A 15,633-nucleotide genomic window follows, 5' to 3' on the forward strand; every position below is an offset into this window, starting at 1 on the left:
TTGCTTGTCATATCTTGAAGGAAAAAAAAACAAAATAATGAAAAGAATATTTGAACATTTTTAATATCATTTTAAATGTAACGGAGTTTTAACATTTAAAACACTATCTGTATATTTTTATTTTTTATATAATAAAATTTCTCCTCCCCCACAAAAATCATACTATTTTGGAAATGATTTGGCAGCCCACTTGCAATACCTACAGGTTTGGAATCACTGCTCTAGATCCTCCGCTGTCATGGTTTATTGAAGAGGTTTAGCCCACATTCAGCCTTATGTTTTATTTGAAGTTCAGCTCTACTGGAGTTTCCCAGCGAGCTTTAGAACAGCGATTGTTAAAGAAACCTGGCTTGGATGCTGACTCTCTCACTAATGCTAGGCCTGTCTCAAATTTTTCCTGTTTGTCAAAAGTTTCTGAGAAAGTGGTCCTGAATCAGCTTTTTAATTATTTGTCATCTAGTAATCTTTTTGAGCCACTTCAGTCAGTTTTCAGGGCGCATCGCTCCAAAGAAACAGTTCTGACAAAGGGGGTGAAAGATGTGTTATTGGCAGCTGACTCAGAGGAATCATCTGTACTGTTGTTACTAGATCTCCGCTCTGTTTTCCATACAGTGGGCTGCTGTATTTTAATAAGACTTGAGAATTATTTTGGCGTTTTAGGCCAGGTGCTCCAGTGGTTGAGGTCCTAGCTGTTGGAGAGATCTCAACACATCTTATATAACTTGTTCTCTGAGTCCTGAGTTGTTTGGTATGGGGTACCACAGGGGTCTGTACTGGGTCAGCTGTTGTTTTCTCACTATCTGATACCTTTGGGTCAAGTTCTGTGTTCCTTTGGATCTCTTTTCACTGTTGTGCAGATGATTTACAGTTATACATGCCAGTAGTCCTTCAAAGCAGATCTGATAGCAATGTAGGCCTTTCTCGCTGCTTTTGAACTCTGCTAAGAGAAAATGATGGTTACCGGAGCACCTAGAGTAAGTGTGCTTTATTTTTATTTTTTGATACTTTCATGGGAATTTGAGGCATTTATTTGCAAGATTTGGGGAAAAAGGAATTTGATTTGAAATTTAGGTAGAGAATTTCCTTTGAAATTTTCCAGAATTTACAGGGAATTTAGTTGTAAATTTTTGTGAATTGATAATAAATTTTGTGGAATTTGCTTGAAATTTCAGGAAAATTCATGGATATTTTGGTGAAAATTGTATGTAAATCTTTAGGCCTTTAAATGTATATTTGAGGACATTTTCGGTGATTTTAAAGAGATTTTTCTTTTGGCAATGTCTAATAAATTTAGGGACATTAAGAGGGATCTTTAAATGTTTTCTGTAATCTACCAACTTTTTTTAACAGGACATTTATAGGATCCCCAGAGCTTTAAGTGAAATTTTAGCTCAAATTAGAATGGCAGAATTTATTATCGTGTTGTAAAAAAGCCAAAATATGACAATGTCCTCATAAGTGTGCGCAGGGTCTCAGGAGGTTAAGAGTCTGAAAATGTTTGTCTGTTTCTCTGATGTCCTTTGTTATCATTCTAGCATGTTTTAAAATCTTTGTTAATTTTTTTAGTGTCTTTATGGTCTAATTTTTTTATTTTTTATTCATTTAATTTCTATGAATGGTCCTTTGATTGAAAGCACATCAAATAACATTTATTAGTAGTAGTAGTAGTAGTAGTAGTACAGTTATTAGCATTATTATTATTATACAGCATGTACCTATTTGAAATAATTTTATACATAAACGAAAAGCATGAGCATGTTTGAATTATTTCATTTCCATTGTGACAATCGTGACAAACTGAGTAGAAGATGTTAAAGGAAACCGTGTCTCCCTCTCACCCGGGAGAATAAAATTCAACATTTCGAAAAGACAATTTATGATTAATTTTCCACACCACCATTTAATTGTGACATTGTGCTGAGTATTTAATATTTTATATTTGTTTGGGTAACGCAAAGACATATGCAGATAACTTTGCGTTTATGTCTTTTTAACTAGATTTATATGTAAATATTTTGATTACCAGGAACGATTAGAACATCATTTTCGGTGCATTTTCCGGTTATAAAGTGGTATTTGACGCCATCTAGAGGTGAGTAGGTGCATTTTTCTGACCCGGAAGTAAACTTCATCCACATAAGCGCACGTGCGGAAGGTAAGCAAAGTAATTTCACAAGCGTTAGTGTTTTAGGAGTTAATCTGGTTTATCACTTGTTTTACTGAGCCTATCTAACACCATGAGGTGTTTTTCTGTGACATACAAGCTCAGGTTACGATCTAAATCAGAAATATTGACCTGAATCTGGATTTCTGTGTTCTGTTGACGCCACAGTGAGGTAGCAGAGCAATCTGATCCGACTCTCTGACAGGTCCAGATTTATCCATTGCCACCATGGGAAAGTCCAAACAAACAGGAAACCACAAAAGTGACAAGAAGAAGAACATCGCAAAAACATGGAAGACTAAGCGCAGGACCAAAGACCTGGACCAGATCCACTCAGACATGAAGCCTGAAACAGCTGCTAAACTCCTGCATCAGGAGGTGGACTACGATGTGACAGGATGTGCTCAACACTACTGTTTACACTGCGCGTGAGTTCAACTGGCTGCATGGTGTATGGTCTCTTAGCTGAAGTTAAACTCTCATTTATATCTATATTCAAACTATTGCCAGTGAAAGAGGAAAGAGCCAGTCTTCATGTTCTGTCCTCTCTAGCTAACCTGAAAACAGGAGAGTGATGAAAGCTGAACATAGTGTAAATCACTAGTTCCAGATTAGAGACTGACAGATGTATTTAATTTTCAGGGCTGATACTGATAACAGTACAAGTAATTTTAAAACCATGAACCAATATTTAAAACCAACATGCATTTACAGTTAGCATGAGCCACAAATGTAAGAGATTTTAATGTTATATTGACAAGTGAAATGATGTAAACCTCTCATTCAGCAAAGGGTGATGACTAAAAAAACAGGTCAGCTGTTGTACCCTAAGTATTGAGTATTGATTTCATTTCAAAATGTAAATCGTATGACTAAATAATACTGATATGAGATCAGGCACTTGTAGAGAGAGGCTCTTTAAGGCAGAGTGGAACTGTTGGTGTTAAGAGTTGCGGTGCTCTTACAGATACTTGGATGGTATAATTTGAATTGATATTTTAAGCAAAATAAAGTCATTTTTCAGCATAAGATTAAATGAAATGAAAGTAAGGCACTTTAATGACATAAATGTTTCACAACTTTGCTAAGAATCTCCTACACAGCCTGTTTTATTTTTTTATTTTTTTTTATTATTATTCTTGAGCAGAAAAAGCCACATGGATAGTAAAAAAAAAAATATATAAGTACCACCATAAATTACAGAGATTATTTGCACAGGATTAGTTTTACTTGTGAACCTGTGTATGTGCAGAAATATGGTCGGTTATTCGCCCTGGAATTTTTACTCCACAAATTGCAGACATTCATTGAGTTAATCTTGATTAATCAGGTCTACAGTTAGGGCACTCATTTTTTTTTTTTTAAATTGCTATTAATCACATGCTTTATTTTTTCTTTCAATACAATTTGGTTTGGCCACTTCAGAGTCTCCCTACAGCCATAGTTGTGTAAAATAAGTAACATTTTACTTTGAAAAATTAACAGACAGATAAGTGGACAAGTCAGAGTCATCTGAACCTTTTTAATGTTCTCTTAGTTCATTTTCAATCCAACACAAGTTAGTTTTTCCACAGATAGGTGCATGTTAAAATCCTGAATCTATCAACAAAAGTAGGTTTGTATCTTAACAGGAAGTCAGTTGCCCTCAGTTTTAGAAAGAAGAAAAATAAAAAAGTGGAATTTTAAAGTGTGAAAAAAGAGGGTGTGATTAATCGCAATTAACTGCAGAAATTCTGATATTAATCGCTATTAAAAAATGTAATCTTTTGACAGCCCTATTAAAAATACAGACATCCTGTGCGATTATTACAAATTACCAGAGGTCCCGAAGTAATGATAATTCTGTTCAAATAAGGCTTTAGAGAGATATGGATGATTGCTTTTGAACTGTTTATTATGAAGTTTTTTTTTATCTTATTTTTGTGCTTCTGTCCTTGACATTCATCAAGACCTCATTGTTCAATTGAGACTTCTTCAATATCATTGACACTAGCTAAAGTTTTTTTTTAATATTATATTTTTTTAATATATGATACAGAAAAATATAATTCTTATGGTCAAGTACACTCAAAACATATCATTTTCTGAGCTCTTTTACTTATTTATAGCTGTTGTGATGTGTACCAAAAACTTCGAGCATAAATAATGAAAACTGTTTGTAAAATTAATTATCTCTTCTATTTTATATGAACTTTTTGTGTTCATTTTTTAATTTTGTGCCTCATCATTTCTTGCAGGAGATATTTTGTGGACATGAAAGCCTTGAAAGAGCATTTTAAAAGTAAAGTGCACAAAAAACGGTAAAGTACCTCCCTGCACGCTCTACTAATGTCACTTATATTTTCTTTCTAAAATAAGAAGAAAATATATGTCCCATATGAAAACTGTCTCATATGTCTTTAAGTTTACTCCTTCCTCTTCTACCATCCAGGCTGAAGCAGCTCAGAGAGGAGCCGTACACCCAGGCAGAGGCAGAGAGAGCAGCAGGGATGGGCTCCTACATCCCTCCTAAAGCAGTTGAAGTGAAGACACAGCCCATTGAGGAGGACATGGACTGAGAGCTGCACATTTAAACCAGATGGACTGATGAACTCAGTAACAGAAACATTTAAAACAGATGAATCTTCTGTTGTCTGTGTGCCTTCTCAAATGTCTAATGCATTGTTGCATTCTCTGACCCCCTTTGAGCCTGTCTATCAGGCGTCTGTGTGTCACTGGGATCAGGGGAGTCTTACCTCATACAGACTGCTGTAACCAAGCATGTTCCTATGTAAATAATTAGCATGTGTAGAACTTTGTCAAATACTAATAAACCAAAAGAGAGAGTGGATTTGACAGATCATTTTCATATGGGACCAGAGACCTGTCTAAACTATATATGTATATATAATCACCAGCAAATACTTGGTTTCTCTCTTTTTTTCTTGTAACTTTCTGTAAACTTGAACCAAATCTAAGGGCAAGGCCAATCTGCCGTTTTCATTTTAGTGTTTATATGTATTAAAATCGATTGACTTTCTGCGGGAAATGTTATAAGTTAAGATCATAACAGAAAATCATTGTCGAAATTTAAGTTCAGTTAATCTTAACTTAATTACAGCAGACAGAAAACTGTGTCTTCCACAAGAAAAACCGGGGTTATAAAGAATCTAATGACAGTTCTCCTTGGCAGAGAAACCCGTAATTGAAGCGTTAGCAGACATTCCTTGGTGAAAAAGAGGACCCTGCCCCTTTAAATTTGTCCTCTGTGCCAGCAACTCGATTCTGTCAAGCGAGAGTAATATGTGAAGACTTCCTGTCACGACTTTCAAAATAAGACCTCAACAGTTAACTAAGGTTTCTATTCGCTAATCTTAAGTACTTCCATTGGTAAAACTTGAACGAGGTATCATTGGCGTTTTTTCTATTTTTGAAACAATAGTAATTAAGACTCCTTTGTTTTGGGGGGGGGGGGTACAGCCATGATTTTAAATTGAAATTATGAGAGAAAAAAGGTGAAATTGTGAGTTTTAATTATTTATGTAATTATGAGATGCTCCCATAATAGTGCTTTATTTTTTCATCATCATGATTTACTATTTCATAATTTTGACTTCTATCTTTTCATGATGACTTACTTTCTTTGAGGTCAGTGTGTGTACACATCATAAAGTAGCAGGGGTTACAAGTGGAAAACAATTGGTGTAGAGGCAAAAATACCTGGAAAGTTGCAAAAACCGTAAAAAAAAGTGGTGAACAGGGGTTCAGAGTGGCAAAATGGGTGTATCAAAAAGTGAAATGCAGTTAAAATAAGGAAAAAAATGGGCTTAAAAGTGAAAAAAGAGGTTAATAGTGTTAAAAACAAGACAAAATAAGGGAGAGTTGCAAAAATGAGGCAAAATTTGATTTAAAAAAAGTTTCAGTTGGTTAAAATAGGCAAAAAAAGGTTGCAAAGTGGCAGTGTGTTTTGTAGCAAAATTGTTGGTAAAAAGTGACGAGAATGGGTTTCAACGTGGCAGAAATGGACTTTTAGTGGTAGAAAATGGGCGAAAATTGCACAAAATGTATGAAAAATGACAAATAATAGCTGTAACATGGGTGGACAAGTAGTTAAAAGAGGTTAAAAAGAAGTACAAATAAATGTGTTTTCCTACATCATACCTCTATAATAGTTTGACACTCTTCTCAGCTCCAAAATGAAGTTCAGAAGTCAGGGTGTTTGCGCCAGTCCTACGATCCAACTATCCATTAAACTTTCTCAGACCAGTTGGTGTAATTTAATATATGGGGGCATTATACAATGCATGGCCACTGACGAAAAACCGTCAACATTATCTGAAAAGGCTATCCATCATTTTATTTTGCTTTTGTTTTCCAACAGTTAATCATAATTGAGTGCGATATTTTATTTTGAAACCCAAAATGTAATACTTCCGGTTCCCCCCGTATTCAATTTATTAACTTGACGTAACTGAAAAACATCCGTATGTCCAGTTTAGATGTGGGAAATAAGAAATCTGTGCCGCTAGCTTACAGCTGCTGTAACGGCCGACAAAGACGCGCCGTCCCCGGCTACAGGCTTACGGAACAGTCGGTAGATTTGAGGACTTCAGTAAGAGTCACTTTCAGCGACAACCACCGGGAGGTTTTCTGGATGTCTCCCGACCATAATGTCTTCGTCTAAATAGCTGAGGTGGAGGTCTAGGATGGCGGCAGACGTGGATAAAACGCCGTCTGAGGACAAGAGCAAAGACTCGGCGGAGAATGGGCAGCAGAGTCCGGCTTCTGGATCCTGGATCGCCAAGGCGGTGTGGACTCTGCTTGTAGTTGGAGCTGTCCCTGTTTTCGCCTTTGGCATCAAGTATTACCAAGACAGCCAGCTCCTCAGACGGCATGTAAGACCAACATCTGCACATAATCCATCCAGCAGACCCAAACTTAATCTTTATTTTAGGACGACTATGACTGTGAACAAGGACTCAGGAAATATCAGTCTGTTTAGAAGGAAACTTTGAACTGACCTACAGGTTTATTTAATGTACTGACTTTTCTATGGCAGCAATATCCCCCCTTAAAGATTATATTAGAGCAAACACTTCAGTCACTGATCCAGGGCAGCTGTTTGTCAGACATCTGTCGCCACATAACACCTCATCTGCAGTTTTCCACCCCTTGGTGTTTTATTAGGGGGCTGGGTCTTTGCCACAGCTGCTAAAACTCAACATCTTGTTAAACTCCACTCTTGTTTGGCTGCAGAAGGTCTCCTAAGTTGTTTTAAACCTCCCTCCCTGTCTCCCTCCATTGTACAGGCCCTGGCAGGCACGCATCTGTCTGAGAGAGGGAGGTCTGATTGAATAAATGTCAGGAATCTGTGGCCTGTGGGCTGATCTCTATCCAAACAACACTGCTAAGGTTAAATAAAGGCTCTGACACCAGAAAGAGGACTCTGCAACATCCATGTGTTCACTTTACTTGAGAGCATGATTCATCAGTTGGTTTTTCCTATTTATTCTATTTATGAGAACCCATGCAATACAGATGGATGGCAGGTATAGAATCATAAGATTAGAAAATAGTAGTGTTTAATGTGATGGGACAGCTCATCATCCCAGTTTTACGGCTGTGTTCAAAGTCTGTGAAGCATGTGAAATGATGAAAAGGATCAGCCTAATGCATTTGCCCTTCAAAACAGGAAGAGAGCGTCCGAACCCTTGGCGCCGAGGGGCTTTTCCTCTTCTCCTCCTTAGACACCGATCACGACCTCTATCTCAGTCCGGAGGAGTTCAAACCCATCGCAGAGAGGCTCACAGGTACAGTACATCCCACTCTTTAATCCACACTCAATATCCTCTGCCACTCAAGCCCCATTTTCCTGATCGTTGGGGCTCTCTTGCAGGGATTACACCCCCTGCAGATTATGAGGAGGAAGTGATCCATGACCCCAATGGGGAGACTTTAACCCTGGAGGCAAGAATGCAGCCCCTGCAGCTCGACTCCATGACGAAAAGCAAGGATGGTTTTCTGGGGGTAAGACAAAACGTAACCCAAACAGCAGGTTAATCATCCTCTAAGGAAATCTAAATGTCCTTTCACGCTGAATTAATGTTAATAGCCATTTATGATCTAAGAAAAAAGCACCAAAAATAAAAGAAAATCACCTTAAATTTTCAGTAAAACTGCTGGTTCAATCCTCCCCTGTAGGTGTCTCACAGCTCTCTCAGCGGTCTCCGCTCGTGGAAGAGCCCAGCAGTGCCTTCGTCCTCCTTCTCTGCCAGCCAGTTCAGAGCTTTCCTGCCCCCAAAGAACAAGGTGGAAGTCGGAGACACGTGGTGGGTCATTCCCAGCGAGCTGAACATCTTCACCGGCTACCTGCCCAACAACCGCTACCACCCTCCTCCACCTAAAGGCAAAGAGGTACCCAGAAGGCTCATCCCAGTTAGGAGTCAGATCTGTGATCCTGGATGCTGATGCATGTTCTTATCCTGCAGGTTCTCATCCACTCCTTGTTGAGTATGTTCCACCCTCGGCCCTTCATCAAGTCACGTTTCGCTCCTCAGGGCGCCGTCGCCTGTATTCGTGCCAGCAACGACTTTTATTATGACATCGTCTTCAGGTGAGAAGGCTTTAAAGAGCAGAGTGGTGCCCTTTTCTCCTTTTAGACCATTAAGTACTAAATTATGCATACTTTACATTAGTGCTGACAAGTTTACAGCACGCACTATGAATTTTAATGTTGACGTCCTCTCTGGCAGAAAGCCAGGTTAAAATCAGCATGCAGAGATAAATCCCATGAGTCCACTGCACTTTTCTGTCTCAGTTACACCATCAGCCTCTTCTAATGCTGTTAAAAGTGCTGTAAGGCTCTAATGAGAACTAGAAGGAGCTGAAGCAGGATTGTGGCCCAGATAGGGCAAAGAAAGTATTTGTTGAGGATGCTAGTGCAAAGATGAGTCTTCAAAGGTCAGTGCTGATGTCAGAAGCACACAAAATAGCATTAAGACAAACATGGATTATTTGTGATCTTGGGGGAAATAGCTACACTACCCACAATCCTAGAGTGTCACAGCGACGTCTGGTTGATGGGAACTGCTGATACTAATGAATTTATAAACCCACCATACAGATGGATAAAGTGGGCAATATTCAAATAAAAACGGAGGTAATAATAGCATAATAACAAGGAAATATAACTTTTAACAGACATTGAAATTGCTGAAATTATTTGTGCTATATTTGACCAATTCAGCCTTTTTTACTATCAATATTTGCCAATTCTTTTGACCCCTTTTTGCTGCTTTTTGCCATTTCTGCCACTTCTTTTACTCACATTTAACATATTTTTGTCCCATTTTCGCACTTTTTTGCCAACTGTGGCCCACTTTCACATCTTCCTTTCAACGCCTTTAATCTTTTTTTCTTGTTTTTATCCTAATCTGACACTTTTATCCCATTTTGCCACTTCTTTGCAGATTTTTGCCATTGTTTGGCCACTTTCTGCCCAATTTTATCACTTTTTCAAAAATCACGTTGAACACATTTTTGCCCATTTCTGCCTTTGTTGGCAATTTTTGCCCAATTTTACCACTTTTTTACAAAAATGTTTTTGAAACCAATCTTGCCACTTTTTGCCCAATTTTGCCACTTTTTGAAAAAAAAATCACGTTTAACCCCATTTCAGCACATTTTTGCCCATTTTTTGGCACTTTTAGCCCAATATTTTATTATTTCAAATTTTTAAATTTTATTATTATTTCTCTTTTTTAATATAAAAATCACTTTGAAACCTCATTTTGGCACTTTAAAAAACCCTTTTTGCCACTTGTTTTCAAGAAAGCATTAAAATGCTTTATGCCACTTTTTGGCCCATTTATGTCATTGTCTAGCCATTTTTTGCCAAAATTTTCCCCTTTTTGAAAAGTCATGTTTATCCTATTTTGCCATTTTTTGGCCACTTTCTAAATAATAATAAAAAAACACTTTTAAATCATTTTGCCACTTTTTAAAAAATCACTTTCAGATCATGTCGCTACTTTTTTTTGCCTATTTTTCCCCAATTTTGCCACTTTTTTACAAAGATCACTTTTAACCTTTTGCCCCTTTTTTGCCCGTACATGTTATTGTTCAGCCACTTTAAAAAAAAACCTTTTATCCTAATTTTGCCACTTTAGAAAAAAATCTCCTTCAAGCCGTTTTTGCTGTTGTTTGGCTTCTTTAAAAAACAAAAATCACTTTTAACCCAATTTTGCCACTTTTGAAAAAATTGCCTTCAACCCGTTTTCGCCATTGTTTGGTCATTTAAAAAAAAAATCAGTTTTAACCCAGTTTTGCCACTTTTTAAAAAAATACTTTTAATCAGTTTTTGCCCCTTTTGCCCCTTTTTGCCATTGTTGGGCCACTTTTTGACCAATTTTTCCACATCAACCCATTTTTGCCAATTTTCTCCTATTTATTGTCTCTTTTCACAATTGTTCAGTTCTTCTTAATTGAGGTTGTCTCAATTTATTCTGCTTTATTTTCTGGCATCCTGATATTTGTGCACATTATGGCCTAGCTATGAAGTCAACATTACTTTCCTAATCATTATGTTCACTGTGCCCATCCGCATATTTAACATTACCAATAAAAAGGTAATTCTGTTTAAAGAGGATTACATTTGCTAAGAAAGCTATATCGTACCAAAGCACAAATAAATAAAACTCCTTTTTTGTTGCTTTGTTAAGAGTATTCATTTTTCAGGTTTAATATATTGGTTATCACAGCTTAACTTAACAATGGACCATGGTTTTGCAGACCTCCATGATCCCCCAGTTTGCTTGGACTCAGACAGCTCTTCCCTTTATCCCCCTTATGAGCGGCCTTGACTGTGGCATTATTTAAAGAGTTGATTTTGTATTGATGTGAACATAGTGTGCCTTGAGATTTTTTTCTCCGTTTTAAAGGCTACGCACAGACTCTTGTGCCACTGACATAAGTAAACATCTATCTTTCTTTATTTCTGCAGGATTCATGCAGAGTTTCAGCTCAACGATGTCCCAGACTTTCCCTTCTGGTTCACCCCAGGCCAGTTCACCGGAAACATCGTTCTGTCTAAGGATGCGTCTCATGTGCGCAGCTTTCACCTCTACGTCCCCAATGACAGGTAACTCTTATAAAAGCACGGTCCTCACTCAGCTGGGTTTTTTCAAATAAAGATGCTCAGTGGGACGTGTCCTCTCCTGTTCCAGGTCTCTGAATGTGGACATGGAGTGGCTGTACGGGGCCAGTGAGAGCAGCAACATGGAGGTGGATATTGGATACTTGCCTCAGGTACTTTTAATTCTGTTGTGTTCAAATCCTGCCATGCTACATTTTTTAATGAAAACCACCCAGAAAGGCATAAACTAAGAGACTTCTGTGACGACTGTAATTGGCTCTTACTGTGTGTTCAGTTAGAGCTGCAGTCCACAGGCCCGTCCACTCCCTCAGTCATCATGGACGAGCAGGGCAACATCATTGACAGCAGAGACGGCAGCAGCGAGCCGATCCAGTTCGTCTTTGAGGACATCCACTGGAGCAAAGAGATCAGTCGGCATGAAGCCGCTCGGCGCCTGGACGTCACCCTTTACCCCTTCAAGAAGGTAATTATCAAAGACTGAACTCAGCTCGCTGGTTCAGATCAAGACAGGTGCTTCATAGTTCTCACTGTGGTCCTTCTCAGGTGTCCTACCTGCCGTTCTCAGAGGCCTTTGAGCAAGCTGAAGCAGAGAAGAAACTGGTGCATTCTATTCTGCTTTGGGGGGCGTTAGACGACCAATCCTGCTGAGGTGACACCAAAAACATGCATGCAAACATTTTGTTTTTCTACTGTAACTCTTTAAACAGTTGTAAAAATCTCTGCCTCCCCTCTAACACATCCGTAGGTTCGGGGCGAACTCTCCGGGAGACAGTCCTGGAAAGTTCGCCCGTCCTGGCCTTGCTCAACCAGAGCTTCATCAGCAGCTGGTCTCTAGTCAAAGAGCTGGAGAACATGCAGGTCAGATATGTCTGTTAACAGCAGAAAACAAGCTTTCTCTGCTATGTGTCATTTTCCAGTCCTAAGTGTGCTGAACTCTCTGAAACAGGCCGATGAGGAGAACCGAGCGTTGAGTGAAAAGGCCAAACTACACCTGGAGAAGTACAGCTTCCCTGTGGAGATGATGGTGGCACTGCCAAATGGAACCATCGTAAGTATTCGCTCTTATCAGAGCAGTTGAATGTTTGTTTGGCTCTAAGCAGACTTTTTTCTGAAGGCGCTCTTTCTACCTCTTTAGGTCCACCACATCAATGCCAACTTCTTCTTAGATCAGACGGCCATGAAACCAGAGGAGGACGGAGCAACTTTCAGCTTCTCTGGCGGCTTCGAAGATCCCTCCACGTCCACTTACATCAGCTTCCTCAAAGAGGGGCTGGAGAGAGCCAAGGAGTACCTGGCAGAGTAGTATGAGTGCAGGAAATGTTGATCATTCCTCTGGTTATGATCTGAGATAAGGAAACTCCCACAACAATTATGTGGGAAACTTTCTCATTAGTGTTGGCAGCTGAAAAAACTATTTTGCCTTCTATCTTGTTTGTTACTATTTATTGGGGCGTCTCTCTTTGTCAGAACTTTTTCTACAGTATTTGTACTATAAAAACTGTCCAGTGAATATTTAAACCCACTGTTACTGTCAGTGTAGATCCGTCTCTGCTTGAATAGTGTTTAAAATGTAGGCGCTGCAGCGTTTTAGACAAACGTGCGTCACTGACACCATCCACATTTCTGTTTTATATTCTCTCGTCTTGTTGCATGTGCAATATTTATCACCAGAGTGAGTTTTCGTGCTGCTGATTGTACCCAGACACAGAGAAGGACTGTTGTTGCCTCCAGTTGTTGTTTCAGCAGTTTGTGAAGACTGTGCCTGAAAGCTCTCACTGGGCCGGGCGATGTCTGATGTTATTGCAGACGCTGCTGGAGGAAACACCCCTCGTCTGACTCAGGGGGCAAAAGCAGAACTAAAAACCAGAGCAGACTTTGGCACATTTAAGAAATAATTCAGCTGGTTTTTCTTTTTCTGTGAGTTTGAAACCAAATGTTGAATATTTTGCAGATTGTTTGTTATCTTACCACTATGGACGCACATTCCTGCCAGTAAAATCAGAAAAATATTCAAACCAAGCATGATGATTTAAATATGCTTATAATAAATTAAAATTAGGAGTGAAGGGTCAAAATAATTGGATAAAAAGTTTAAGTTTTGAGATACCAACTATCTGCTTTTTGCAAAGGCTGTGGTTCTCTGCCTGAAAACGATGGATTGCTCCCTCTGAGTGGAGAGTGAGTCTCTGCCTCGGATGAAGGAGTTCAGATTGGTGCAGCATCAGCAGTTCTGCAGGTGTCGTGGTGAAGAGGGAGCTGAGCCCGAAGGCAAAGCTATTGATTTTCCAGTCTATGCTCTAACCCTCACCTATAGTCGTGAACTCTTGGTAATGACTGAAAGAATGAGATCGCTGATACAAGCGGAAGAAATTATTTTTTTTAGGAGGGTGTCTGGGCTCAGCCTTAGAGACAGGGTGAGGAGTTCAGACATCCAGAAAGAGACAGGAGTAGAGCTGCTGCTTCACTCGAGGTGGTTTGGGCATCTCATCAGGATGCCTCCTGGACGCCCTCTTTGGAGGTCTTGAGGAAACCTTGGGGTAGACCCAGAATGCGCTGGAAGGATTATGTATCCTGTCTGGTCTGGGGACGCATCAGGATGCCTCAGGAGGAGTCGAAAAATGTTGCTGGGGAAAGGGATGTCTGGGTTGACTGGATCAGCCTGCTGCCACTGCAACCCAGCCCATGAAAAGCAGAAGATAGATAGAGGGAGGGATGAATATAAACTAAAAAAATTAAGTGATAAAAAAAAGTCATTATTATCAGACTGACTAAAATTACGAGATAAAGTCAAAATTATGACATAAAAAGGCAAAAGTAATGTAATAAAAGGTAAAAGTATCACTAAAAGACAACATTACCAGATGAAAAGATGAAATTATGAAGAAAATTGTAAAAAAAAATTTGATATAAAAAGTCAGTATTATCAGTTAAAAATATGACAGTAAGTCTAAATCATGATATAAAAAGTCAAAAGAATGAGGAAAAAAGTCAATCTTTGTTCTGAAATTGAGGCTAAACAAACAGACTGCAAATCAGATTGAAAAACAGTAACAAGTCTCCCTCATGAGAAATAAGTCAGCTGTACAAGCAAGAAAATTCTTAATGACCTATAAAATGTTTGATTGAAACTTTAATAAAATGTGACCTAATATTATAGATAATTTATTTAATAATTATGGCTCTCCTATTTTAGATTTTTTTTCCCTTTAACTTGTGATTTCCACTCCTCATCTTAAAATTTACCATCTCAGAACAGAATTTTTTTAATCTCTATGACTTACCAGGACTGTTTTTATCATCAGTGTTCAGTTTTCATATTTTGAATTTTTACTGGCAGAAATAGACGACCACTCCTCACCAAAGAACTTTGTAATACTCGCTGGTGTGTCGCTGAAACAGCCAGTCGGCTTCTCACCACCTGGTTTTATTTATCGCTCTCAAAGAACCAAAAGGTTGGATGTTCCAGGAATGTTTTCCAGGCACTGTGTACTGTTGCTCTCTTTTAGTCTCAGTATAAACTCTGTATTCTCTGACTGAATGTTTTTAGAAAAATAATGAACTCAGCTCAGCTGTAGCTACTTTTTCTCTAAAGTTTTCTGTTCCACAAAAAGACATTTAAGATCTGCGGGTTGTTTCTGTTCTTTAGTGTTATTTGGAAGCACACGATCATCAAATACACTGCTTTTAAAATGTAGAGATTGGAAATTATAGAAGCCCAGAGAGGCCAAAAGAAAAAAAAAACTCTTGTCTAAATAGGTAAAAAAAAAAAAAATCAACAAAAAAAGAAATATTTAAACGTGTCGCCTACATTTCTGTGAAAATACTTGGAAAATTTCTAAGCAAATTCCACAAAATTTCCAGATAGCAAATTTTCCCAACTTTGCAAGCAAATAATTTAAACGTTGGTGGACATTCTGGACAATTGTGTCAAAAATTTAAATTGCAATAATGATTTCTTTTTGTAGGAAAGCTCAAATGTCCTCATATGTGCATGCAGGGTCTTAAGAGTCTAAACTGCAAAAGTTTTTTCTTCACAGGTTCTACGCTAAAAGACTATTAGAATATCCTTGAATTTTTTTTTTACACATTTCACCTTTAAAAATACCCAACAACCTACATTTTCTACCTGTTAATGTTATTCAAGTTGGAAACTGTTATTGCAGGTTTCTCTTGCCTCTCTGGGCTTCCATAGATTAAATGACAATAATGAATGTGATTTCAGGCATGTTAACAATCAGATTGTTTCAGATCAGACCACACTGTTATTCTGTAACCTGAGTGCCATTTTTTCCAAAAACATGAAATAAAAATGTGTTTTTTAAATGAGCTCTGCTCT

At 38.3% G+C, this 15,633-nt stretch overlaps 2 protein-coding genes across 3 annotated transcripts; both read left to right on the forward strand.

Annotated features, from left to right (window-relative positions):
* The first annotated feature begins 2,104 nt into the window (after positions 1-2,104).
* znf593 (zinc finger protein 593) lies at positions 2,105-4,994 on the forward strand. Of its 2 annotated transcripts, none has more exons than XM_041813048.1 (4): positions 2,105-2,155; positions 2,333-2,592; positions 4,402-4,464; positions 4,596-4,994. In XM_041813048.1, exons 2-4 carry the CDS (start codon positions 2,393-2,395, stop codon positions 4,720-4,722), a joined length of 390 nt encoding a protein of 129 aa, XP_041668982.1. In that variant the 5' UTR covers positions 2,105-2,155; positions 2,333-2,392; the 3' UTR covers positions 4,723-4,994. The 2 variants fall into 2 exon arrangements, with proteins under 2 accessions (XP_041668982.1, XP_041668983.1); XM_041813049.1 differs by having other exon boundaries at positions 2,127-2,155; positions 2,370-2,592.
* A 1,628-nt stretch (positions 4,995-6,622) lies between these two features.
* Positions 6,623-15,620, forward strand: selenon (selenoprotein N). Its single transcript, XM_041812448.1, has 12 exons — positions 6,623-7,038; positions 7,836-7,953; positions 8,040-8,170; positions 8,345-8,557; positions 8,632-8,756; positions 11,145-11,282; positions 11,368-11,449; positions 11,572-11,760; positions 11,841-11,946; positions 12,043-12,155; positions 12,244-12,345; positions 12,433-15,620. The coding sequence occupies exons 1-12, from the start codon at positions 6,850-6,852 to the stop codon at positions 12,598-12,600; spliced, it is 1,674 nt and encodes a 557-aa protein (XP_041668382.1). The 5' UTR covers positions 6,623-6,849; the 3' UTR covers positions 12,601-15,620.
* Positions 15,621-15,633: the final 13 nt, after the last annotated feature.

Source organism: Cheilinus undulatus, linkage group 18 (genome assembly GCF_018320785.1).
Source record: "Cheilinus undulatus linkage group 18, ASM1832078v1, whole genome shotgun sequence".
Taxonomy (NCBI): domain Eukaryota; kingdom Metazoa; phylum Chordata; class Actinopteri; order Labriformes; family Labridae; genus Cheilinus; species Cheilinus undulatus.